The following is a 27,865-nucleotide window of genomic DNA, read 5'->3' on the forward strand; positions in this document are numbered from 1 at the left end:
GTAGCTGTTCGACTATTAAAGTACAGTTCATAAGTTCATAGGTTCACATTTCTAATTTCCACCTTGGAGAAAACAACTCTACTTTAGCTTTTTCTAAATTAAGTAAAGTCTTTCTCAAAGGAGCTTTTTATTTAGACACCGTTAAAGGATTGCACTCCTCCTTGGGATTTATCTATAATGCTTGTGGAATTGACACAAGCTTCCTTTGAACCTTCAGCTAAAGCAGAACTAACATTTTTATCCTGGAAAACTATTTTTTGGTTGCCATTACATCGGATAGACAAGTGTCTGAACTCCAGGCTCTATCTTCTAAGCCTTTTTACCTGTGTATCCTTGCAAACTAATTTTTCTCTAAAGTAGTTTCTGAGTCCAGTATAAACCAGGTCATTAATCTACCAATGTTCTTTCCTAGCTTTTCAAATAAGGAAGAGTACATGCTCCACTTTTTGGACATGCATAGACAACTTAGCTTTTGTCTTCACAGAACCAAAGACATAGGAAAGCAGGACAACTATTTGTTTTGTTTTCTCCTAACAGATTAGGCAAATCAATAACCAAAGTTACATTGGTCAAATGGTTACCTAAATATATTTATTTTGTTTATGGTAAAAAAGGTCTATCTTTGCCCATGCCTCATAGAGCTTATTACATGAGGTCTATGCCAGTTTCTTCAGGTTTTGATCAAGGGTTTCCCTAGACGACATTTGCACAGCCACAGCCTTGGCTAGCTCTTACATCTTTATTGTTCATTACAAGTTAGATTGATTTCCAGGAACAGAGCGGCCTTTGGCTCTGCAGTAGTCCAGAATATTTTTCCATGTGGGCATCCCAAGGTTATGGTAGCTAGGGACTCTGTCCCATCAGTTGTGGAATGAATGAAAAGGACAACTTTAGGTAAAAAAAAGTTATGTACTCACCATAATATTCTATCTGTGTTGTCCATTTTCATTCTTCCTCAACTTCCCGTCCACCTGCCCCCTGCCTTTTCTTGTGGAAAGATCTAAGTGTTGCACAGGAACCTCTGTCCTTTGTTTTGAGCTCCAGCGTAATTTTTCCTTTCTACCGTTATTAATTTATATAATAGTTTGTCGCTGTATGTCTAGTGCCAACAAACTCATTCTAAGGTATGCTAGAATGGTGAGGCTTTATGGGTAAAGGGAGGAGCTTAGTAGATCTTGGATCCAATAATGTGGTGGAAGTGGCCGAGTCAAATCCGAGTTTTGGATCCAAAACCATCACTTGAGGAAAAATGAAAATGGGCAATACAAATGGGACATTGCGGTGAGTACATAACTTTTTTTATAATCACTTTACTGAGACATGCCAGAAGGGTAGATTTGTATGACAGGATTTGTCAAAGATTGACAGAAGGTTTGGATTAAGTATTAACTTTCGTTTTTAACATCTAAACATGATTTTTCAGTTTTTGGAAGAGAAAGTATGAGTCTAAGTTGGTAAAGTTAAACCAATCAAACATTGATGTGATTAGCAGCATAAGTACTTAGAACTCCAAATTTTTCCCTGACATACTTGACCTTTAACCATAAAGCCTTTTTCCAGTATCTCCATTGACTCTTTCATTACACCTTGGGTAAAGGTTTTATGGTGCATTTCTTCTACTCAGGATGAGAGCTGAATGTCGTAAGTAAGGTGAGGCTGCTGCCATCCAGGATGGGGTTATCTTACCGTTTCACTGTGCATGCCAAGTGAGATGCTGCTGGGGTTGGTCAAGCATTGGATATTTCTTAAAACTGTCACTCATTCACTTTCATGAGCAGAATAAACCTGTAGATGTCTTTTCCCTCATAAGACAAATGCCTCTGCGGCTTTCTCCACCAGGGAGCTCAGATGGAGCACATGCTTCTAGGCATGCTTTCCTTCCCTGTGATTTAAATGAGCAGGCCCAGTTCTCCATTTTTTTGAACTCCTGGTCAACCCTCTTAATGTATGGATAACTAATCGAGGCCGAATGTCTGGATCATAATAAAAGTTTTCTCTCTCTGTGCCATAGATAGAGCTAATCAGAAATCAGAGTCTAATTGCCAGATAAAAAATTCTCTCAGCATTTCTGGTCGAGTAGTTAGAACACTAGTATTTTTATGGCGGTAACATAGAGTCCTGTGATTTAATGCAGCTTAGTTGCTGTGTTTCCCCTACATCATCTAAATAAATGCGGTTTCTCTCCAAGTGCGTCTGTTCTTTTTTAAGGTGATTAACCTAATTTGTTTTTTTTAAACTTCCATATATTTGTCAGCTGCATTATTGAACTGAGATAGGAGCCACTCATATGATCATGCAAAGAAAATATTTTATTTCCAACCACTGTCTGAAAATACTTTTTCTCTTTCACTATGTTTGACAAATGAGTTTGTTTCATGGTATTTGTAAGCATCTAATATTAGCTCCTCTTTTTAGATATTGATGAATGCCAGACAAACCCATGTGTAAATGGTGAATGCAGGAATAATGTTGGATCCTTCGTTTGTGAATGCCTTCCTGAAAGTTCTTTGGATGAATCAAAAACTGTCTGCAGAGGTAATTATAACATAATATCTATCAATTTGCACTCATATAAGCAAGATGATAACCAGACTGTTGCAAATTAACTGGGTCATTTAGTTCAAGTCAGATGAAATGTTCAACCTTGGAACTAATTAACGAATGAAAATAATCAAACAACCGTTTTTACAAAGTTGCCATAGTATGATTAATGTATCTTTTATTATTCCAGGTTACTCACTCACTGTGACTGAAAATTGTTTAAGCAGATAGTGACACTTCAAGTGTTTCTGCTTCAAGGCAAAAACGAAAGAAAAAGAAGGATTAACAAAATGGGATGATATTGCCAAAGGCTGTTTTATGAGGGTTAGATTACAGATAAAATGTGACTGTCCTTAGGGGTGGGAATGGAAGTCTGAGTATACAGTACTCAGCTTTGCCTAGCGGAAATGCCATTAGTTTGGCACATTAGCACTACCAGACATGTGAGAGGAGTGATGCATATGATATCTAAAATGTTGTAACCCCATAAACTGCAGACACCACATTAATAAGTAAAAAGTAAAACTGAAAATTCTTAATTACATCCAGTAGCACATATATATATTTCAGCTTGCGCTCTCAGGAAAAACATTTATGTACACAGTGTAGTCGGAAGGATTAGCAAGTATTTTTGTAATGCACAGCATTGTATGCCCCCCACAAAAAAACTTACATGGTTGATAAAATCCTTTTAGCACTGGTAAGATGCAATTACCTGTACAGAAAGATCTCTTTATCTTAACAGGCACACAAAGTACACTTACTACCACAGTGAAACTGGCAGCAAGTTCAGGAAAAGATTTCAGAAAAATATCTGACCTATAGTACAGAACTATGAAAATGTCATAACCCCCTAATCTGATGTGCAAATGTCAGTCCTCAGTTGTATAATTGTTAATAGCTGCAAATTCAAACATTAGCAGTATGTAAAACAACCTCAGTTTTACCAACTAATTTTCTGTGACGGACGTACTGCATATGTCAGCATGTTAAACAAGGCATGCATGTGCAGTTCGTCAGTGAGACATCTCTACTACATCACTTCAGTGCATAGAGGTGAGACAACAAGAGAGTGAGTGCCACTGAACAGTGCTGTACAGTAGTTATACAAAAAAGGAAAGAAAGACACATCTTTGTTAAATAACTCCATTGCAAGACAGCAATAAGTACTGCTTGGCCAATGGGGTGTCCTGGTTTGACTGCTGTCAGTGATGTTTACCCATCTGGGCTTCACCTTTGTGAGTAAACTCCTCCAAAGCACGATTAAACCTCCACCACATGGACACAGTGACAGTATTGCTGTGTTACATTCCTGACCCCCCTTCCCTATTAAGGCTACAACAGTACTGCATATTTATAGTGCTTATGTTTTGCAGCAGTGTAGTCTTTGAGATAATGAAGATAGGTTTTTTGATTCTCATTGCTCTCTTCACGTCAGGATGATCAGCAGAATTGGTGCACACATCTCAACAGTTATTTCCATCACAAGCTTATTTTAAAATTTGTGTTCAGGAGATTGCAAAACACCACCACAAACATTCTGCCACTGTTAATTGGCAGTCCATAGTCACAAGCATCTTTACAGTAACAAGTGTAGCACTCATTTTCTCTAGAATCATCTGTTTATCAAGTGTAGTGTCTTGCTAGTTTTCCGTGAAAGTAACTGGACTGGTCCTCACGTCCGTGCAAGATTTCATAGATGTATTTTCATAAACTTCTAATGGTAGTTTGGCAAAGATGGATAAAACCCAAGTCAGAGCCAGATGCTTTTGGATCAAATAATGATCCAGACACTAGAGAAGTCAGCAAGGGAGGATGAGAGTGAGTGGATATGATTGCCCACCCATCCTGTTGGGGGAGGGATGTAGTCTTATTCACTGCAGTACTGACACCTACTGAAAAGAAAGAGGTAAATGGCATGCATATAGAGACAAGTCAGAGACATGCATCTGTTGGCTACCAAGTAACATATATGTTAGCCTTCAAATTTCAGACCAGCAGAAGCACAAGTGTGCACCAGGCAAGGCACTGTAGGCCCTCATAAAAGCAATCTTTTACATATCATATGAATGTGTGAATGTGTAACGTGCATATATTTCTATATCTACCTATCTGTATAGGCATCCATGCATATATATGCTTTATATAGGTTTATGTGTGTGTGTGTGTGTGTGTGTGTGTGTGTGTGTGTGTGTGTGTGTGTGTGTGTATACACACACACACACACATATATATATATATATATATATATATATATATATATATATATATATATATACATACACATATACATATACATACATACATAAATGTATGTAAAATTATTGTGTGTGGGTATGTATGTATGTATTATTTATTTATTTCACATTTGTTTACTAGGAAAGTCTGACTGGGATAAGACCCATTTTCAGCGGAGTCCTGGGGAGAAAAGCTCCACATACAGAGATTATACAAAACTTATACAAGAAATTATACAAAAAATATACAAGACTTAAGTACACCAGACATTACATTCTGTGCTATTATAGCTGACATTTGTATTATACAATCATCTGATGTGATTCCTTATTGTAGTGTAGACATTGTAATTTTTCAAAGTAAGCTGAGGAAGGCTTTGCAGGGGGGAAATTGGATAGAAAAAGATGAGGTTAGAGATTATTTAGACATGAGAGAGCATAGATTATGAGGTGGTCATGGAAGAAGTATGACCAGAAGCTATTAAAGTTAGTTAGCCTGGAGTTATACAGGAACAAAGCCAGGTGTCATTAAGATAATTTTTAAGAATCTTTTTGAATTGGTTGGTGTTTGTGCTGGTTCTGATGCTGTGAGGTAGCAAATTCACTGTGTTGCCACATAATGAGCCCCCTGCCGTATTAGGGGAGTTGGACACGTGTAGCAGAGATTTATTTGTTGAGTGAAGACTTGTATTGGTGGTATGGGGGTAGAGAATATGTAGAAAGGCAGGTATTTTTTCAGGTTGATATAGTAGTTTGTGTGCTAATGTTAATTGGTTATAGGATAGACTTTGTGGGAGTTGTAACCAGGAGAGTTTCTTTAAGGAGTGACAATGGTGGGTATGATGTGGGCAGTCAGTTGCAGATTTAGCTATTTTATTGTAGAATGTTTCAAGATTAATTAAATCTGTCTTTTTAACATGGGTGAGAATTGGGGAAGCATACAGAAGTGTTGATAGAAGATGGATTCTAGCAATGGCAACTCTAGAGATGTTAGTTAGATACTTTTTATTTTTGTAAAGAGTACCCATTTTTTGTGAACCTTTTTAATTGTTTGTGCTATATGTAGGTCAAATTTTAGGTTGTTATCTATTATTACACCTAGTAGTTTTGTTTGTGAATCTGCATTAATTTTAATATTATTCCTAGCTGTAATGTAGAAGGTGCTGGGGGGGGGGGGGGATCTTGTGGGTCGGAAGATCATGAGTTTTGTTTTATTGGGGTTGAGTATGAGCTGATGGTTAGAGAGCCATAACTCGGTATCTGAGAATAATTTTTGGGTTATATCATGGAAGTGTTGCAGGTTTTTAACGTCACATGTAAGTGCTATATCTTCTTCATATTGGATAGTTGAAGCCAGTGGGGTAGCACTATGGAGGTTGCTTGTAAAATTAGTGAACAGTAGCAGTTCAAGAAATGAGTCATGAGGTACTCCTGGTGTGACAGGAAGAGGGCGGGATAGGACATTAATCCATTTTACAAATTGTTGATGATCCTGTAGATAGCTTCAGAACCATTGAAGTGCAGAGGGGCTAAGGTTCAATTTGGAGTGTGTATTTAATAGTTTGGGGTGGGAGACTGTATCAGAGGTCTTGGACATGTCTAGAAAGACAGCAGAGACTATTTTACTATTCTTTCTGAGTTGATTGATGGTGTTGGTGAAACTGAGGAGTGCAGCTGGTACTATGATGAGACCTAAAACCATGTTGACATGTCGCTAGCATGTTGTTGAAGTTAAGATAATGAATCAGTTGAGAGTGGATACATTTTTCAAGGAATTTAGATAGTGGTGAGAGAATAGTGATCAGTCTTTAGTTGGTCAGCTCTGTGGAATTTCCACCTTTGTGTAAGGGGATAATGTGTGCAATTTTCCATATTGCTGGGACATGTTGTTCTGCTATTGACATGTTAATAAGGATCAACAGTGGGTAAGATATGGCTTCAGCTGATAGTTTTAAATATTCTGCTGGTAACTTGTCAGCTGCTGTTGAAGATGGTTTGAGCTTTATCAGTGGTTTCTTAATGGTAGCTGTGGGAACAGGTTGAAAGGAGAGGGAGTTGGAGTTAATATTGAGAGGTTTGAAGGCTAGTGATGGTTCTGGGGAATTAATTTTAGTTAGAGATAGTACACTTTCAGTGAAGAATTTATTGAATTCTTCTGCAACTGTGGTAGGAGAGTGTGGTAAGTTGGGGCAAGGGATAGTGGAATGTCCTGGGTGGAGAACGCCATTTATGGTATTCCAAAATTTTTTTTGGGGGGGGGGTTATGCTGGTGTTTATGTTGCAGGTTATAGTAGAACTTCTTTTTTATCTAGGTTGATTTGGTGTTTAGCCTTGTTTCTAATTTGCTGTAATGTGATGCGGTTGATTTGGGTTTTACAGGTGAGCCATGTTTGCCAAGCTTTACTCTTTTCCTAAGGAGCATTCTTGTGTCATTAGGTAGTCATGTTGTGTATGTGGCTTTAGTTCGAATTAACCTGGGGAGCCCAATTTGTTTAGAATTTCAAGGAAGGTACTGTTGAAATAATCATGAAACATCAAGGGGCAGGTTTTGTAGTACAGACCAGTTTCATTTTTTAGGATATTGATTAGGTCTTGGGGGTTATAATTTTTTTTACTGCAGATTTGGTGAAAGGTGGTGAGCTTGACAGTATCGATGTTTTTTCTCAATAGATAGGTTGGCATATGGTCATGAAAGCTGTCAAGTAAGCAGCCACTAATCTGATAATTCTGGGATTTGTTGGTTAGTGTCCAATCCAGTATAGATTGACGGTTGGAGTTTTTATCTATCTGTGTAGGAGCTTGAATGAGTTGTGTGAAGCCATAGTGATTGATGTGATTGCTAGGGTTATGTGAATTACAAGTTGTCCAGTCTATATTAAAATCACCCATAATGATAGATGTAAAGTTGTTCAATTGTGCCTTCATTCTGACTGATGGGTTCGGAGCTGATCCTCAGCCCCAAGTCGGCCAAATTGGAAAGCTCGAGGTCTCTAACAGCTCGAGGCTGAAACCCTATCCCACAATGCACCTCTACCTTCCCCAGATCTAGTTTACCGCTGCAACAGATCGTGCATTTCTCTACAGCTCAGGCCGTTTTAGAGATAAGTTTTGTCTTTTTTCTTGGATTTTTTTATACAAGTTTGTTAGATTCTGAGAGTTAGAAAGGCTAGGTTATCCTTATTGGGGTTTCTGATCTTTTATAATAGTTTTATAATATAACATCTTGTGTTCTCGTGGTTTTTTGGGGGGCGTTTGGCCCTTTTGGTTCTTTGCTCTTAGCCGGTTAGGCTTATATAGGCTTAATTTACCCTATCCCTTAAGCCGAGTTAGGCTTTTTTGTCAATTTTTCTGTAGCCGGTTAAGCTTATAGCCGATTTAGGCTCATTTTAGTTGTTTACCTTTAGCTGGTTAGGCTTATTTCTTTTTTACTGCAGCTACAGCCGAGTTGGGCTTTTCTTAATTATTTTGTAGCTGGGATTGTACTGTGTTGTTATGTCTGAAAAGGCCAAGTCAGGGTTTAAGAAGTGCCCTAAGTGTAATCAGAAGATGTCGATTACCGATGGCCACACCACATGTGTCTACTGTTTGGGAGAGGTACATCTCCAAGAGGTTTGTTCCATTTGCCATGGATTCAGTGCTAGGGTTTTGGCAGAAAGGACAAGGAAGTTGGTCGAGTGTTGCTTGATTAAGTCTGCTTTCCAGTCAGACTTGGATACTGCTCCAGGGAAACCAAAACCTTGTTCTTCAGTGAGTTCGGATCCGAAGGTCTCCAAGAAGGTTCCTGTATCGGCTCCACTGTCATCGGAACCGACTGTACAGGTAGTTGGTAGGAGCCGGTCCCCAGTCTTGGAAACGGTATCTCCTACATTGAGATCCCCGATTCTAGGTTCTCCGGCTCTGTCTGTAGCCTACTCTCGGGCTTCCAGACTTTCTGATTCAGATGAGGATCCTGTGGTATGGAGAGTGTTACAGGATCCAGCGCTAGCTAAAATTCTGTCGGCTTCGACTCAGGCAGCTTCGGAACCGACAAAGTCCTCTCCTATGATTTCTGCTCCGACTTGAATTGAGACGTCAGAGCCAGAGGAGGCCTTTCAGTCGTTTGTGGAACCATCAGTTCCGACACTCACTTCAGACCTGTCGGCACCGACAACCCTGATGTCCTCTGCTCTGGCGGCAGAGTCTGGGAGCCGAAACTCTCCCATCGGTTCTGGGGAGGGGAGTCGAACTGATGCGTTGGTTCCGACTCTCCCCCTTGGGGCTTCGGCATAGATGAGTTTGGCTCCTAACTCTGGCTCGGAGCCTGCGGTTTTGGTGCTGGAGGAGTCTTCTGTGTCTTCGTTCCTGGGCGCTTCCTCGCATCAGAGCCGTGGTGCCTTCGATGCCATGAGGATGGTAAGCGTAGAGACCCACAGCCTCAGGAAGCCCCATTGGGGGAACCCTGCTCTTCTGAGAATTCCCCAGAAGTTCCCACTGAGGAGGTCCCTCGGAAGAGTTTATGTAAGAGGAGACATTTAGATTCCTCTCAGGAATCCATCATGTCTGACATTGATTTGGAGGAATCGGAAGGGTCCCCAAAGTCCCCCTCTGAGGATATCTTCTTTGCGGATATCCTAGAGATCCTTAAGCAGAGGGGTGACTGGTAGCCCATTAACCCTACTGAGGATCAATCAGTGCTCCTGAAGGCTTTCGGGTCTCAACCCCCCACCTCTTGGATTTCTCTGCCCTTCGATGAGTTGATGGATCTTTTGTCTCTGAAGGCGTGGGAGTCACCAGATTCTATGGAGCCTGTCCCTAGGTGGCCCAACAAATATATTTCAGCTCCTCAGGACAAGTCTTTCTTATCCAAACCTATACCTGTTGATGCCATGGTGGTTGCGGCAGCCACGACGAAAGAGATGCCGGAGACCTCTATGTTTGTTCATCCTCCTAATAGGGCATCTAGGATGATGGACAGATATGGCACGCGCATGTTAAGTTCTACGACCTTTGCTCTTCGGTCCTTGAACTATCTAACCCATTTCACAAGGCTTCAGAGAGATCTCCTGAAAGAGCTAGGAGATACTCTCCAGGGTGCAGTAGCCGATTCAGTACCAGACAAAGTGACATCTCAGCTTGCTACCCTCAATTTTATCATTAACTCTTCCATGCGCCTCATATCTTATGCAGCTGATGGGACGAGTAGGGCAGTGGGTACAGGAATTGCTTTGCAGAGACATTCCTGGATGCGCTTATGTTCCTTTGCGGAACCTTTCAAGACATCATTTGTGAATGCCCCTTTTGGTTCTTCTTTGTTTTGGCCAAAAGTTAAAGAGACCCTCACCAGATGTGAGCGAGATGGAAAGACTCTATCTGCTGTAGGAGTCTGTTTTTCCACCCCTACTAGACCTTACCCTAAAGGTTAAGGGGAAGGAAAAATGTGGTTCTGCAAAGCATAAGGAGCCTTTCCGAACTCACGAATTGAAGCCTCCTCCAGGGGTAGAGGAAGGGGCAATGATGGAAGATAATGCCCATGCGGCAGAGGGGGTCTGCAAAACCATGGCGACAGGGATCAGTTCCTTGGGAAGCCCTATCAGTGCTCCTGAAAGGAGGCCCGACTGTCCTGCTCTGGAGACAGTCAGGGGACATTTGTCTTTGTACCTAAGCGCCTGGCTAAAAATCTCAGAAGGCCAATGGGTACAAAACTTTCATTCCCGTTTATAACCAACCCAGACCAATAAAAGGAATCCCGGACATTCCACCCAGTCTGTGGGATGTGGCAACAGTAGAGGTTCAAAAACTATTAGAAAAAAGAGTCATCCAACCAGTCCCAGCAGACCAGCAAGGATCCGGTACCTACTCAGGATTATTTTTGGTGCCGGGAGAAGACAGGGGACTGGAGACCGATTTTGGACCTCAGCAGACTCAACAAATATGTAGTAAAGACAAAGTTCCGGATGGTCATGCTTCAGTCCATACTCCCGTTCCTAGGGAAGGACAATTGGATGCACTCAATAGATCTTCAGGATGTGTAATACCATATCAAAATGGCCAGGCCATCCAGAGATCATCTGAGCTTCGGGCTGGGAGCCAGTCACTTCCAGTTTTGGGCCCTGCCCTTCGGTCTCACTACAGCCCCCAGAGTGTTCACCAAATGTATAGCAGTGGTCATGGCTCACTTGAGGTGTTTCCGTATTTGGATGACTGGCTCCTCACCGCACCCACCAGGCATCAGCTTATTTGGGCAAGGGACACTGCCTTAGATCTATGTTGCCAACTGGGCATTACGATAAATTCAGAAAAGTCTGCTTTATTGCCATCACAGCGTACAGTGTTTATAGGAGCAGACTTAGACACAGTCAACATGTCCTTAAAGCTTCCTTCAGAAAGAGTGCTTACCCTACGACAACAGATTGTGGATCTCCTGTCAAAACACAAAGCACCAGCATCGCAGATTCTCAAGTTGCTCAGCACCATGTCAGCAGCTATCATTGCAATACCTCTGGCGAGATCTCACATGCGCATTCTTCAGTGGCTGCTATTCACACAGTAGATGTTAAAGGACTTACCAATGAATCACCCAGTTCTGATAACCAACGCCTGCAAGAACGATCTTCGTTGGTGGCTAATGTCCAAGTCGGTGACCATGGGACGTCCCTTTGTCCTCCTGGTTCCAGTTGCAATAGAGACCATGGACACCTCCCTGATCGGGTGGGGGAGGCATTATCAGGGACAGACAGCCCAAGGTACATGGCAGGTTCACGAGGCTCATTTGCACATCAATGTCCTAGAAATGAGAGCGGTTCTCTTAGCGTTGCAGTCCTTTCAAGACTCTCTTCCTCTGGGCACGATTGCAGTCCAGTCAGACAACATGTACGTAGTCTGGTATATAAACAAACAGGGCGGAACCAGATCTTATCCCCTATGTTGAGAGGCTCTAAGATTGTGAAAATGGGCAGAGTCCACCCAGCACCTTCTGATAGCAATGCACATCCTGGGGAAATCCAACGTGATAGCGGACAAACTCAGCAGGGCAATTCTGTTGCCTCACGAGTGGTCTCTCAAGAATGAAGTAGTGGAAATGATTTTCCGTGGATGGGGCCAGCCTTGCTGTGACCTCTTTGTGACTCCCACGAACACCAAATGCAGTAACTACTTTGCCCTGATCCCTGAACTGGGACAATCCCCGAGGGATGCGCTCATACACGATTGGCCTCTGGGACTCCTTCATGCCTTCCCTCCCTTTCCCCTGATTCCCAAAGTTTTGCAGAAAGCCAGTTTTCTGGTCAGGACACTTAATAGCCCCATATTGGCCTTGTCAAATCTGGTTCCCCTTTCTGAAGCCTCACCTAGTAGAAGAGCCTTGGATCCCGGACCCAGTGCCGGATCTTTTGACTTACTCATCAGGAGTTATTCACCCTTTACTTCAGTCCATCAAATTGACAGCTTGGCTACTCCAATTCCCAGAATAGCCAGGTTCCAAAATTTATCAGAAGAAGCTCAACATATTCTGTTGTCCTCACACAAGTCTTCAACCAGGAAACTGTATCTCAGTAAGTGGAAAAGCTTTTCCATCTGGGCTCAGCAGAATAACTTTGACCCCTTTCTAGCCTCCATTTCGGATATCTTAGAGTTTCTGACCAAACTGTTCAATGAAGGAGCTGCAGCAGCCACCATTCGGGTACAACTGGCTGCTATATCTAATTTCCATGTGGGAGAATCTGGAAATGGTATTATGTGTAACAAGTTGGAGAAGGCCTATTTGAAGAGTATGATGCACTTAAAACCACCAATCAAATCTCCTACCGCCCCATGGAATTTGAATCTAGTCCTATCCAAGATTATTCTCCCGCCCTTTGAACCTGCTTCTTCTTGTGAGCTGAAATATCTTTCTTGGAAGACCATTTTCTTGGTGGCCATTACTTCAGCATGCAGAATTTCGGCGTTGCAAGCCCTTTCAGCTAAGCATCCATATTTGATATTCCACAAAGATAGGGTCTCCCTCAGGATGAATCCATCGTTCTTACCCAAAATTTGTTCTGAATTCTCCCTTAACCAGGCAATTGAATTACCTGTTTTCTTTCCCAATCACTCTATTCAGTTGGAGTATATGCTTCACAAACTTGACGTCCATAGACAACTTTGTTTCTATTTGGACAGGACGAAAGACCATAGAAGAGCTGATCAGTTGTTTATTTCCTTCTCAGAGTCCAAAAAAGGTGCACCGGTATCTAAGTCTACCTTATCTAAATGGCTTTCTGATTGCATATCCCTTATTTACCTTGCGGCAGACATTTCTTTACATGATAAAGTCAAAGCTCATTCAACCAGAGCTGTTTCTTCTTCCAAAGCCTTCTTGGCCAGACTACCCATTGATTCTATTTGTACAGCTGCCACATGGACAAAGCCATATATCTTTATATCTCACTACAAGGTAGATAAGTCCTCTAGGGACAGAGCTTCATTTGGGTCTGCTGTCCTTAGGTGCTCCAATGAGCCACCCACGTTTATAGTGCTGAGGATGCTACCCATCAGTCAGAATGAAGGCGAGATTGAACAACTTCACATAAAGAAGCTATGTACTTACCATAACGTTCCATGTGAGGTGTTCTTCTCGCCTTCATTCTTACAACCCTCCCACCTACCCCCATCCAATGTCTGGAAGTTTGAGAGGCTACACGTTGGTTTTGGTTCTCCTGAGGAGTTTCCTTTCTCTAGTTATCGCTAAGATTTAAATGAAACAACAGGTCCGGTCACACGTAGCAGTCAATGAAGGCAGCCAATAACAGTATGTAAACCCAGTAATACGGCAGGATCCAAAAGTAAAAGTAAAAAAGTTCTTTATTGCACAAAACACACCGATTTAGTGCTTTCTTTTCCAAACAGGAAACTTCATCAGAATCTATTACATCACTTCCGTACTTCGTTTAAATAGTTTGCCTCTGTTTAGCATTGGATAAAAACCCAAATTCCTTTAAATTTAAAAAATACATATGAATTACATATAAAAATTCCATATACATTAAATATAATGAATAAAACTAATATATAAAGTGCTGTATTACTTGAACATATCTGTAATTATACCTAAAAATCAAAAAAAGTATGTATGAATAAAATAAATAAATAACATTTTGTATTTGATGACAAATATACTGCCTCCTATCTAACTCCTTTATATTGCAACATTGTTTGTGCAAAACTACAATAATGTTCTTCATATAAAAATTATGTCACAGAAAAAAATACATCTCAAATAGCATTTTAAAAAATCATTTTTCTGTCCCAGTTCTTTCAATTGTTAGCAAATAGCTGTTAATTTCAATGCTGATGTTATATTAATCTGGTTACTTAAACCAGGAAAAACACATGCATCAAGCCTCAACTGCCACACCAATTCCTTATATTCAAGCCTATTCTGCCAATCACCCCCTCTTTCTGTGATTTTAACCTTCTCCAATATCCAAAATTTAAAGTCAGCATTAAATTCCAGTTCATTCTCCAAGTCCAGTCTTACAGATTTCATACGGGCAGCTCTAACCATCTGCCCTTTTAAAATATTTTTCTTTTGTATCTTGGGATGACTGCTTTTATAATGTAGATAAGTATTGGAAAAACAATTTTTCCTATAAATACATGACATATATCTTAAGTTAGATAAATCTTTTTTAATGTTAACATCCAAATAATGTACTTCCCAGTCACCCAATTCATAAGTAAAAGAAAGAAAAGTGGTGGAAGAATTAATATAGTTCATAAATTCCATTATAATATCTGTCGGACCATGCCACACAACAAAAATATCATCCAGGTATCTGTAATACTTTCCATTATGGAGGTATGTGTAACTCATTAAAAGACAAAATGTTGAAATTTAAAAATGTATCACTAGACAATTGGTTTCTAGTGGAATGTATCAAATGGAAGTATGTTCTTAAAGAGCTAAGAATGAATAAATTCCCCAATAACACGATAGAGGGGATGAAAATGTTTAATGAGTTAGCCAATATTTTTAGTGAATGTGGTTTAGCTATCATGAAAACTATTGTTAAATACAATGAAATTACATTTAATGTCTTGAACAAAGAAATAGATGTTTTAAATAAAAAAATTAACCAAGATTTATTGTTCACAGTCACAGAAAGCAAGCATAAATATTTAATTATATTTAAAGATGTGGAAAATGCTACATGTAATGATTACAAAAGAAAGATTAAAAAACTTGAAAGGGATGGCAGGGATTACAAAGAAAAAAAAGCCTATTATGTAGGATCACAATTTCATATAAATAGGAACACCTATGGAACATATGGAGGGAGGATGAGACAGGAAGGTGGTTATTATACTGGTGACTACTGGGTGAATGAAAATAGGTTGGAAAGAGATGAAGTTAGACAAAACAATGGGAACAGCCCTTTAGAGATGGAATTACCAAGGAGGTCAGAACAAATCAAGAACAGGGAAGGTCCCACCTATGCACAAGCATTGGGCAGGCAGAGATTTGGAACCTAGGGGATATGTTCTGCTCACAAAATTCAAACTCAAACAACAATATTTTTGTAAATGAAGAGTCAAATGAATGGACAGTTCCATTGTAAGGGCAAACATAACAAAAAATGGGTTTGTTCACACATCGAATGAGTTTCATATATATAATTATAAAGGTATAGATATATAACGACAACACTTTGAATTGTTTCGTAAGGGCTTCCAATTTGTACCAAACAAAAGGGGGAACATTCTGAAAACCATGTTGGAAGTGAAGCTTTTTATGAGACAATTAAACTTGCAAGTTGAATTTGGTGACTATGGTTATGCAGGGGTCAATACATTTAAAAAAAGAAGTACATACACCCCTCCCCTCCATTCTGAGTTAGTGAACTATGAAACCATGGTTAGGAATGAGATAAGGGATGTTTATAGAAAGAAAAATTATTTTCAAAAGAATTTAACATTAGTCAAACAAAACATTTTTGAAGAACTGAGGGGAGATGAATCACTGAGGGTGATGAAACCCGACAAGGGTGGAGGGGTAGTATTGATGTACCAATGGGACTATGCTGCTAAAATGTTTGAAATTTTGAATACAGTAAATAGATATTTACAGGTATCATATGAAGACGTTCTTATAGCATACTGTAGGATAGATTTAATTTTAGAGGACAACCTAATGCAGGGTAGAATTAATGAACAACTGTATAATTTTTTTAAAGTCGATAAGCCTTATATAGCCGGTATGTTTGGGATACCAAAAATTCATAAATAAGTGAGTGATCCCCCATTGAGACCAGGGATTAGTTCCAAGGGTTCCAAGACACAACCTTTAGGTTATTTTGTGGATAAAAAATTGAAACCTGTTTATGGACAGTATTCACGCATTTTGATAGACTCTTGGGACTTTCTGATCAAGATGAGTTAGTTGGACTTTAATTATGAATACAGATTTGTGACAATAGATGTCAATGACTTATTTTAAGTGATTCCACAAGTACTAAGTTTATCTTGGTTTGAAGAAATGCTAGTGGAATTTAATTTATTGAATGCTAATGATTTTCATATACTTTTGGAAAATATGGAATTAGTAAAACTAAAAAAAGAAACCGCAAACTCCAGGAAACACCCGCCAAAACTTTATTATAAAACATTAACAGATTTAACAGATTGAGCGCTTTCTTCCCTTGACAGGGATTTCATCAGAATCTGCCATTTAAAAAAGTTATCCCCCTTAAATACCTTTCCTAATGAAGTGATGTCATCAATTAAAAAACATTCCTACTCATTTAAAGTAGTACTATCCTAAAAATCTATAAACTCTAAAAAACACATCTAATACAGTTGTATATACACATATGTTATTAAAACCAACAAATCATGAGAAATTAAAATGCATTATCCACATTCATGTTTCGTATTCGTTTGAGTAACAGGTTGTGCTGAAAATCATTTCAAATATTCAACTTTTTTACTCAATATTGGCTTAATAGAAATGATTTTGTTTAAACCGGGTGGTATACTTGCTTGTAATTTAATTTGCCACCTGGTCTCCCTCTCTTCTATAGAATTCCTATAGTTGCCACCTCTCGGGTTTTTCTTAACCTTTTCCAATATACAAAAACTGAATTATTTACAAGTCTGAGATATATTAATATGCCTAAATAGAGCATTGTTAGTATTCTGAGTACTAATTTAATATACATGTTCGTAAACCCTGTCTCTTAACCTTCTCTCAGTTTTCCCTACATAAAAACTGGGACAGGATTTACACATGGCCAGATAAATTATTCCAGTTGTTTGACAATTCCCCTTTTCTGGCCTTATTGTACTTCTTAATAGGTTGTTAATTTTTACCATCTCATCTTGACAAATATATCTACATTGTGAACAAGTACCACATCTAACAGTGCCAGTCTTATGTGGAATTACAGATGCCATTTCAAAATTCTTTTTCAGATTTGGGCCAACCTTATATACAAAATTAGCTTTATACCCTCCCAAACTACACAGTTTTGGGTTGTTCTTAAGTATGGCCCAATTTTTCATGATCATTTTTTCAACCTCATTTGCCTTCAAGCCATATGGAACAATCATGGCTCTTTCATAATTTTTATTTTCAACTTCCTTTCCACTAAAGTGTCCTTGTAGGACCACCTTATTCCCCAATAGTGGTTTGTACTTCTTACCCTACTCACTTTTCATGTAGTCAACATATTCCTTAATAATTTTGACTGGGTAACAAGGATATCATTTTTTTACTATTGATGTAGTAGAACTATTTACATATATCCCTAAGAAGGAAAGTCTCATGTTCTTTGAGGATTTTTAAATAAGAACACAAGCTTAGGTCAAGACAAGATACATTTATTGGTGGAATTTATGGAGATTGTTTTAGATTACAATTACATTCTCTTTGAGGGAGAATACTACAGACAGCACAGAGGTGTTGCCATGGGAGCCTCATGTGCACCTGTGTTTGCTAACCTTGTCCTCCTGAATTGGGAACAAAAGTATGTATTTAAAAGTAAATTTTTTCAACACATGAAGGTTTACGTGAGATTTCTGGACAATATTTTTATCCTATGGCAAGGTCCAGAGAATTCTATAACAGATTTAGTTCAATATCTGAATGAGAGCACAGCATTTTTAAAGTTCACATATGCATACAATAGAAAAGGGATTAACTTTCTAGACACTTTCTTAGAAAGGGACAATATGAGATTTGTATCCAAAGTTTATAGAAAGCCATCCTTTAGTAACTCTTACCTCCAGTATGCTAGCAATCATCCAACTAAACAAAAGAATAGTATAATAAAGGGTCAATTGATTAGAGTTGCTAGAATGACCTTGAATCAAGAAGATTTAGACTGAATTAAATGTAGTAGCCAACATGTTTCAGGAGAGGGGGTACCAAGTCAATATTATTAAGGAATATGTTGACTACGTGAAAAATGAGTGGGGTAAGAAGTACAAACCACTATTGGGGAATAAGGTGGTCCTACAAGGACACTTTAGTGGAAAGGAAGTTGAAAATTAAAATTATGAAAGAGCCATGATTGTTCCATATGGCTTGAAGGCAAATGAGGTTGAAAAAATTATCATGAAAAATTGGGCCATGCTTAAGAACAACCCAAAACTGTGTAGTTTGGGAGGGGATAAACCTAATTTTGTATATAAGGTTGGCCCACATCTGAAAAAGAAGTTTGAAATGGCATCTGTAATTCCACATAAGACTGGCACCGTTAGATGTGGTACTTGTTCACAATGTAGATATATTTGTCAAGACGAGATGGTAAAAATTAACAACCTATTAAGAAGTACAATAAGGCCAGAAAAGGGGAATTGTCAAACAACTGGAATAATTTATCTGGCCATGTGTAAATCCTGTCCCAGTTTTTATGTAGGGAAAACTGAGAGACGGTTAAGGGACAGGGTTTACGAACATGTATATCAAATTAGTACTCAAAATACTAACAATGCTCTATTTAGGCATATTAATACATCTCAGACTTGTAAAGCATTCAGTTTTTGTATATTGGAAAAGGTTAAGAAAAACCCGAGAGGTGGCAACTATAGGAATTTTATAGAAGAGAGAGAGACCAGGTGGCAAATTAAATTACAAGCAAGTATACCACCCGGTTTAAACAAAATCATTTCTATTAAGCCAATATTGAGTAAAAAAGCTGAATATTTGAAATGATTTTCAGCACAACCTGTTACTCAAATGAATATGAAACATGAATGTGGATAATGCATTTTAATTTCTCATGATTTGTTGGTTTTAATAACATATGTGTATATACAACTGTATTAGATGTGTTTTTTAGAGTTTATAGACTTTTAGGATAGTACTACTTTAAATGAGTAGGAATGTTTTTAATTGATGACATCACTTCATTAGGAAAGGTATTTAAGGGGGATAACTTTTTTAAATGGCAGATTCTGATGAAATCCCTGTCAAGGGAAGAAAGTGCTCAATCTGTTAAATCTGTTAATGTTTTATAATAAAGTTTCGGCGGGTGTTTCCTGGAGTTTGCGGTTTCTTTTTTTAGTTTTACAGTGGACTTAAACTGCTTGGCTTGAGTTGTGTTATTATATATGGAATTAGTGCTTACCAATAATTATATATACTATCAAGGAGAATATTATCACCAGGTGGATGGAGTGGCAATGGGGGCTGTTTGTGCCCCTATATATGCCAATATTATAATGCTATATTGGGAACTCATTTTGTCTTTAAAAGTAAATACATGACATAGATAAAAAAGTATTACAGATACCTGGATGATATTTTTGTTGTGTGGCATGGTCCGACAGATATTATAATGGAATTTATGAACTATATTAATTATTCCACCACTTTTCTTTCTTTTACTTATGAATTGGGTGACCGGGAAGTACATTATCTGGATGTTAACATTAAAAAAGATTTATCTAACCTGAGATATACGTCATGTATTTATAGGAAAAATTGTTTTTCCAATACTTTTCTACATTATAAAAGCAGTCATCCCAAGATACAAAAGAAAAATATTTTAAAAAGGCAGATGGTTAGAGCTGCCCATATGAAATCTGTAAGACTAGACTTGGAGAATGAATTGGAATTTATTGGTGGGTTGTTCTATGATAGGGGTTATCCCATGGAAATGGTTAATAGTATTAAGAATGAGATTTTATTAGGATGGGAGACAAAATTTAAAACACTTTTTCAGAGTGGAGAAGATACATTGAACAATACCACCTTGGTAAAGAAAGATGAGAATATATTATATATGGTATTAACATTTAATGAGGATACCAAAAATATACGAGATATTCTGATAAAATACTGGGATCTTTATAGGAAAATGCCCAATAAATTGGAAGTTTTTAACCAGTCATTAAAATTTGGTTACAAGAAAATGACAACTTAAAAGAATTATTCGAGAAAGAAGTTTGGAGTGAGGCTGTAGGTAAGAAAGGTACATTTAAATGTGGGCATTGTAATCAATGTATTTTTATAGCTAATAAAGAGGAATTGGATATACCGGTACCACAATACAGATGCCGTGTGAATGAATTATACAACTGTCGAACTAAAGGGGTAGTATATATAGCATACTGTTCAGTATGTTGGGGATTCTATATAGGCAAGACAGAGCATAGTTTAAAACAATGTATTTATGAGCATATGTATGAAATTAGCAAGAAAAAGGAAAGTAATGCATTGTATAGACATGCCTTAAATTGTGTGAATGCTGACTTTAAATTTTGGATATTGGAGAAGGTTAAAAATCACAGAAAGAGGGGGTGATTGGCAGAATAGGCTTGAATATAAGGAATTGATGTGGCAGTTGAGGCTTGATGCATGTGTTTTTCCTGGTCTAAATGACCACGTTAATATAACATCAGCATTGAAATTAAAAGCTATTTGTTAACAATTGAAAGAACTGGGACAGAAAAATGCTTTTTTAAAATGCTATTTGAGATGTATTTTTTCTGTGACATAATTTTTATATGAAGAACATTATTGTAGTTTTGCACAAACAACGTTGCAATATAAAGGAGTTAGAAAGGAGGCAGTATATTTTTCATCAAACACAAAATGTAATTTATTTATTTTATTCATACATACATTTTTTGATTTTTAGGTATAATTACAGATGTGTTCAAGTAATACAGCACTTTATATATTAGTTTTATTTATTATATTTAATGTATATGGAATTTGTATATGTAATTCATATGTATTTTTTAAATTTAAAGGAATTTGTGTGTTTATCCAATGATAAATGGCGGCAAGCTATTTAAACAAAGTAGGGATGTGATGTAATAGATTCTGATGAAGATTCCTGTTTGGAAAAGAAAGCGCTAAATCGGTGTGTTTTGTACAATAAAGAACTTTTTTACTTTTACTTTTGGATCCTGCCGTATTACTGGGTTTATATACTGTTATTGGCTGCCTTCATTGACTGCTACGTGTGACCGGACCTGTTGTTTCATTTGAGTTTTATTGGTTCGGAATACATCCCTTGTGTTACTATCTCTTAGATTTCCTTGAAATCTGGAGTAGGTTTCCTGCTAGTTGGCAGTAAACAAGATCTGGGGAAGGTAGAGGTGCATTGTGGGATAGGGTTTCGGCTACAAGCTGTTAGAGACCTCGAGCTTTGCAATTTGGCCGACTCGGTGCTGGGGATTGGCTCCGAACCCATCATTCAGAATGAAGTCGAGAAGAACAACTCACATGGAACGTTATGGTAAGTACACAACTTCTTTTTTCTTGGGCTATGAAATTTGATATAGACTGGATGATGTGCTCTGTGGTGGAGAGGCTATTTCTGGGTGGGACATAGGTAGCTATAATGGATATGAATTTGTTTTGGTTAAGTTGAAGTTTAGTAGGTAGGATTTCTATTTTTTCAATGTTATCTATGTTAAGGATTTGTGGTAAAAGTATGAGGCTGCTCTTAAATAAGATGTCTACCCCTCCATCTCTTTTTATCTTCCTGTCTGCTCTAATAAAGTTGTAACCAGGTGGTGTAATTTCATTGTCAGTAATGTGTGCTTTTAACCAGGTTTCTGTTAAAACAGCAAACTCAGGGTTATAATGGGATAAGATGGCATGTAATTCTTGAACTTTGTTGACTATGCTTTGCAGGTTTAGATTTAGGATTAGTATTTCAGAGCCTTTTTGTGATAGATTGATTATATCTTATATTTGAGGGGGTGGTGAGGAGGTATTCTGGGGGCCTGGGTTTGGGTGAATGTCTCCACTTATAATAAGTTTGGTAGCTATGGTTACTAGTGTCTGGAAGAATGCTGATATATGCTTATGAAACTTAAAGGGGGCATTTTGTGGGGTTTGATTTAATATGGTGTAGTCTGTATGAGGTGTGATGGAGTTCTGTTATATTTAAGATGGATGGAGATATTAAGATGGAGTAGTCGGTTAGGTGTGAAGAAAAGGTAGATATAGTTTTGTGAAAAGTGTGAGGGGGAGACTATTTGTGAATGGTAGTCTGTTAAGTGAGCAGCAGCTGTTAGGAGAGCTAGTAATATACAATGTATTGATAACATTTTGTAATGATAAAAAGAGTAGGGATTGGTTAAAGGTTAATATATGTATGGAAATGGATGAGTGTTAAGATTAGTGTGGAAATGTGAGCTATTGTAATATTGGAAATTGTATAGGTGGTGATTGGTAGATAAGTGGGAGTGGTTAGGTTTAGAATAAATTCAAGTGATTTGGGAGAGGGAGGGAGGGAGGGAGGGAATGGGGGCAGGGTAGGGGAGTGGATTGATGGCCAAGCGTAGCGAGGGGGGAATGGAGCAAGTTCTATGATTGCACAGCAAGGAACAGACAGTCACTTAAACTACCAGGTACTATGGAAAGTATCTATGCAGCTGACAATTTTGTAGAGTAGGAATTCTTAGAGAAACAGAAAAGGAGTGATTATGGAGTGGAATAAATATGGGCAAGTGTATTGGGAAAGGAGAAAACTGAGTAAAACATTTATTTCTAACTAGGAAGTATTAGAGTTAGAGAGATCTCTGGTGGGGGTGCGGGTGGGAATGGGGGTGACCAGTAGTGTGCACTCCCTGAATACATTCTAATGAAATTTACGAGCATAGAAGGGTTAAAGCATTAACATATACTGTAATGTTTTGTAGATGCAGGTTGCTGGTAGAGAACTGTTATAAAAATGCCTCACAGTGTTTTTATTAGCTGAGAACTGTAAATGAAAAATAAAATTGGAAAAGCTGACAAGGGGAGTGCTAGAGGAGGTAGGACTGTATTTATGATTGGTGAAATATAAGAAAAGAGTGGAAGAGACATAGGTAACACAGCCTAATAATGCTACATTTACTAAGTTAAATTAAAAACCCTAAGCAGTAATTTGACACTAAAAAATATGTTCAAACAAATACAAGAGGTGTCTAGGCATACATACATTGCTCAACCAAGATTAATGTACAATATCCAGCTTGGCCTGGATGAGCCATTACTGTAACATAGGACAGTCTAAATACAATCTATAGTACAAGGTATTACTACACTATACCAGCTGAGTGTCTGCAAACTGTAAGAAATTACATTACATCCCAGTAAAAGCATATACTGAGCAGTTAAATTAGTTCACTGCAAATTGCTTGGTATTAATTTTTAAAATACAGCAGTAGGAACATAGCTGATAAAGCACAGTATCTTCCTTTAAAAACAGTGATAATTACACAGTAGTTTCAATAATATGAGCTGACTGGTCAGTAAAGTCACAATAAAAACAAACAAAAAATAATAAAATAATCCTACTGAAATAGTAATGCTTAAGCAGAGTTCAGTGTGTGTGTGTGTGTGTGTGTGTGTGTGTGTGTGTATATATATATATATATATATATATATATATATATATATATATATATAGGGTCTATGTTAAATATTCGAACATCCAAAATGTCAAACATTACATGGTCGAGACCAAATGTTCGATATTTGGATATTCGAATATCAAAAAAAAAATAAAGAAAAACACAGTTTAACAGTGTGAGCAGCTCCCACAATCCCCTACTTATATATACCAACTCCGAGACCGCACTTCAGTGCAGAAAAGGGAAATTCTCCCTATCTGCACCGTACGGCGAGGTTGAAAGTCAATCTTCGAACACTTGCAATTTCGAACGTTTGGTATCGACCATGTAATGTTCAAAATTGTGAGCGTTCGAAGAATTGACATAGACCCTGTATATATGGGTGTACTTCACTAGATCAACATACCATATGATCGATAGTCGAAACACCAAGCCCAAAAGACTGAAACTACACAACAGCGAAACTTCACATAGGCAACTGTCAGAATCTTGATTTACAAAACACCGGCACATACAGATTAGTAATCCACACTGACCACAGTAACATATTAGTACACAATGTTTCCAGTATTGTTAGTAAGCACAAAAACATTCTCCGCAACCTATGCTAAATAATTTCCTCATATAAAGTTATGATTTTCTAGTGAGAGGCTATGAAAGTCAGATGTTAAAAAACATCCTGGAACCCATTATGAGAACTGAAAAGGACTGAAGCACCTTCACTCAACCTCCCCAGTAGTAAAATGTTAAGAAATTCCACAGAGAATAACAAATGCAAAAATAGCTGCATCCTGATATACACTTTCTGTTATCACAATATCAAAAATGTTATTGAAGAAAACTGGGACTTTGTCACAGGAAACCCATTTCTGATTAACATCTTAGGTGAAGCCCCATCCTTTGTTTACAGGAAGGCCAGGAACATTAGAAGTTTTTTTTAAATTTAAACCTAGACCATATGAGAGAAACACTAAAAGATGTGAAACTAATTGTACATTTTGTATATTTATACAGCAAGGTGATGGTTTTTATTGCCCTTATATAAAGAAAATCATTAAGACCAGTGCAGGGAGTGACTGTAACACTACAAAAGTAATTTACAGGGCAAAGTGCAATGAAATATGATGCATTCTATGTGAGCAAGACTTCAATAAACTCAAGCATAGGATTTCATGTAATCTGTCAGAAATCCGCTCTGGATGTAAAAATAATGCACTAGCCAAACACCTTTCTCTTCATAAAAGACACACAGGTTTTAAGTCCCAGATTCTGGATTGCACAGACATGGGTGATCTTGAAGGAGACATCCCGAATATTCTGGAGAAACATGACCTCATGTGGCAATTAAAGCTGAACTCTTTTAGGAAGCCTTGACTAAACTACTACTGTTCAATTAAAAGTGTACTGGAACTTAGAAAATTGCCACATTGTTTACATGACAAATTTTATTTTATTTTATTTTATTCTACCAGTTGGTTTTAAATACCATTTTAAATTAGTTGTAATTTAAGTGTATATTTTGTTTCCATCATCATACATTTTTTCTTAGTATTTTTTTCTTTTTCTGGTTCTTTTTTTTCCACTTTATTCAAAATGATGTGTAATAACAATGCTAATTATACAATAATATTTTTATAGATAGTTTTTAGGGTTTTTGTACATAGACCTGAAGAAGTCTAGATGGACGAAAGCGATCTTTGTTAACAATAGGTTATGAAAATAGAATATGATTTTTACAATCGATTTTTTTACATGCAAAGTGTATATGTATATGTATATATTTATATATATATTTTTTGATTGCCAAATAGACTAAGGTTGATATATTTCCAGCCATGTAGTATATTGTCTTGGATAAAATCACAGACTTAATAATCTACTTAATAATCTGGTTAAATAAGAGATACCACATCATTATAAATTTTATTTAAGGTACATAAGGGTTATATTATTACGACAGCTACTAAGTAGGGCAGGATCAGCTTGAATGTCACACTGATAGGGGAAGGGATGTGAATTTAACATGTGTACCAATAACACTTTGTTTTACAGCACAATAAACCACTCCCTTGCCTGATAAAAAATACATATATATTTAGAAAGCTTGTGAGGAAACTTACTCTATTTTTGTTTTACTTGGATCGCTTGTCTCTATACTTAACAAAGGATTTTCAACTGGAAACAGAGTGCCTGCCTTGCTTGGATTACTTTCGAATACTTAGCAATTCTATACAATTATATATTTTTTATTATTTTTTTTTTTACTTAAGACGAGTTTAAGTTTGCTACTTCTATTACTATTGTCTGATCTGATTAATATACAGTGACTAACTAGAAATATATGGACTGAAAATCTTCCACAAAGAGAAGTTTCTTATAGTGTTTTGTTTTTGGACCCACTATACTTGTTGAGTGGATTGTTTTGAGATTTCGGGGATACCACAGAGATTGCTTGTTTTTTTTTTTTTTTTTATCAACTCAGAGGTCACACAACCGTAGGAAAATTGAATAGCCAATGGCCCCACTTTAAATTAATTTCATGCAGCTAAATATTGGCTCTCTTCTATAACATAAATGTTCATTTAGTAGTGTTGCTGCTCAGTCCATTTGATAATACCAGCTTTTGATAAATCTAAATGTACCCATAAACGAACGTATATTATGCATGCATGTATGTATGTAAATGATGACATTAAATTAGTCGAGCTGCACTTGGTTGAACATTTATCGTTTTGCATTACATTAAAGATTGTTGCATTGACAGATGTATGCTGCTGATCGAGTCTGTGTAGCCTGTTTACTTTTAGCAGTGCACGTTCCATTCAGTTAAACTGACTTACAGCAATGTGTGTTATGTCCAAGACTGCAAACAGTAGACTGTGAATTTGCCCTTTTTACTACTATTACGTGATCTTGAAGTTGGCATATGTAGTAGAGGGGTGGTAGGTCATGGCCCACCTTGTGGAGAAGGAGCAAGACTTACTTCCTTGCAAAAACAGTTTTTAAGTTTTTTATTTTGATGTGTTACTTGTTTAAGGTTTATTTCAATGTGTTTTTAGTATAATGCAGCTTTCTTATTCTTTGTATATGGATAGTAGTTTAAGTCTGGCTTAGGGTCTTGTACAGGCTATTGACCCTTCTAATCAGGTAACTTCTGGTAAGAGATTCAAGAAATTGAATCTGAAGAGGAATGTGAATGGCAGATACATTTTTTTTCTCAGAATTCCGATTAAGACTCAGAGGAGAGCATGTTATCTGAATCACCCTGTCAAGGATTCTCTTTCTGTGAGACTGAGGTTTCTCTTTCCCTCAGAAAATACTATGAAACGTTACTACTGGAATTCCCAGAACCTCCTCATATCCCCCAGTGCTGCCAGCATTGTAGGATGTTTGTGTACAACTTGTTATTTCCTTGATAGTCAGCCTGCTGCACCTAAGAAAGCAGATATAATGTACAAAGTTTCTCAGTCTTTCAAATTTCTAGATACTCATCCCAGGCCTGACCCAGCAGCTGTAGCTTTTGTCAGTCCACCTGCTTCCAAGCGTTTTATTCACCGTGATCCTACCTCTTCTGACAAGGAGTATAAAACAATTGATACGATTGGGGAAAATGTATGCTTCTGCAGCTTTAATTTTTTTTTTATTTTTGATTTGTCAGGCTCTTATGTAAAAGTTTATTCTAATTGTGAAAGTATGATGAATGTTTTATCTGTAGTTCCTTCCTGTGAGGAAGAAATCTGCTTTGTGCAGTTTAGTTTATTCTGTTTCTTAGGTTACTACTCATTGTTTAAAGTGTGTTTATGGCTGCCTTCTCCAAACCTCCCAAATAATGCAAAAAGTGATATTTTAAATCCTCCTTTGAATAGAGATTTAATTATTGATCCTTTTGCTGTAGGTTATCAAAAATGTGATGAGATGGGTAAGCTGATACAGGGAAATTCTTAGATTTTTCAGCCTTCCTACTCTAAATTTTCCAGTGTTTTTTTCTGCTCCATCATCCTATTTTGGCAAGAAGCAAAACAGTCTCAGCAAAGTACTGGTAAGCAGACATTTAAAAACAGTGGAGGGGAAGTTTCTAAAAGAAAGCAGGACCCCCCCCAAATAAAAATAAAAGAAACTCCGGTACATCAGAATGACTATGTATAGGTGTTGTGCCCCCTCCACCCTGGCATTTCTTTATCCCACTCAAAAGGTTTGACTCTCTATTTCTCTCTTTGGCAACAGATTGTTTTAGACAAATGGGGTCTTTGGCTGATACAACAGGGGTACAG

The 27,865-nt window shown here is 37.6% G+C and overlaps 1 protein-coding gene across 3 annotated transcripts in view; it reads left to right on the forward strand.

Moving 5' to 3' along the window:
• Positions 1 to 27,865, forward strand: part of FBN1 (fibrillin 1) — a 4,097,759-nt gene that overhangs the window by 1,804,412 nt on the left and 2,265,482 nt on the right. For all 3 annotated transcript variants that reach the window (XM_044077620.1, XM_044077621.1, XM_044077622.1), the window contains exon 21: positions 2,416 to 2,535. In XM_044077620.1, coding sequence (XP_043933555.1) covers positions 2,416 to 2,535 — 120 coding nt within the window. The remainder of the gene's footprint in view (positions 1 to 2,415; positions 2,536 to 27,865) is intronic.

This window comes from Protopterus annectens, chromosome 7.part0, assembly GCF_019279795.1.
Source record: "Protopterus annectens isolate FY-2018-M chromosome 7.part0, PAN1.0, whole genome shotgun sequence".
Classification (NCBI taxonomy): Eukaryota; Metazoa; Chordata; order Ceratodontiformes; family Protopteridae; genus Protopterus; species Protopterus annectens.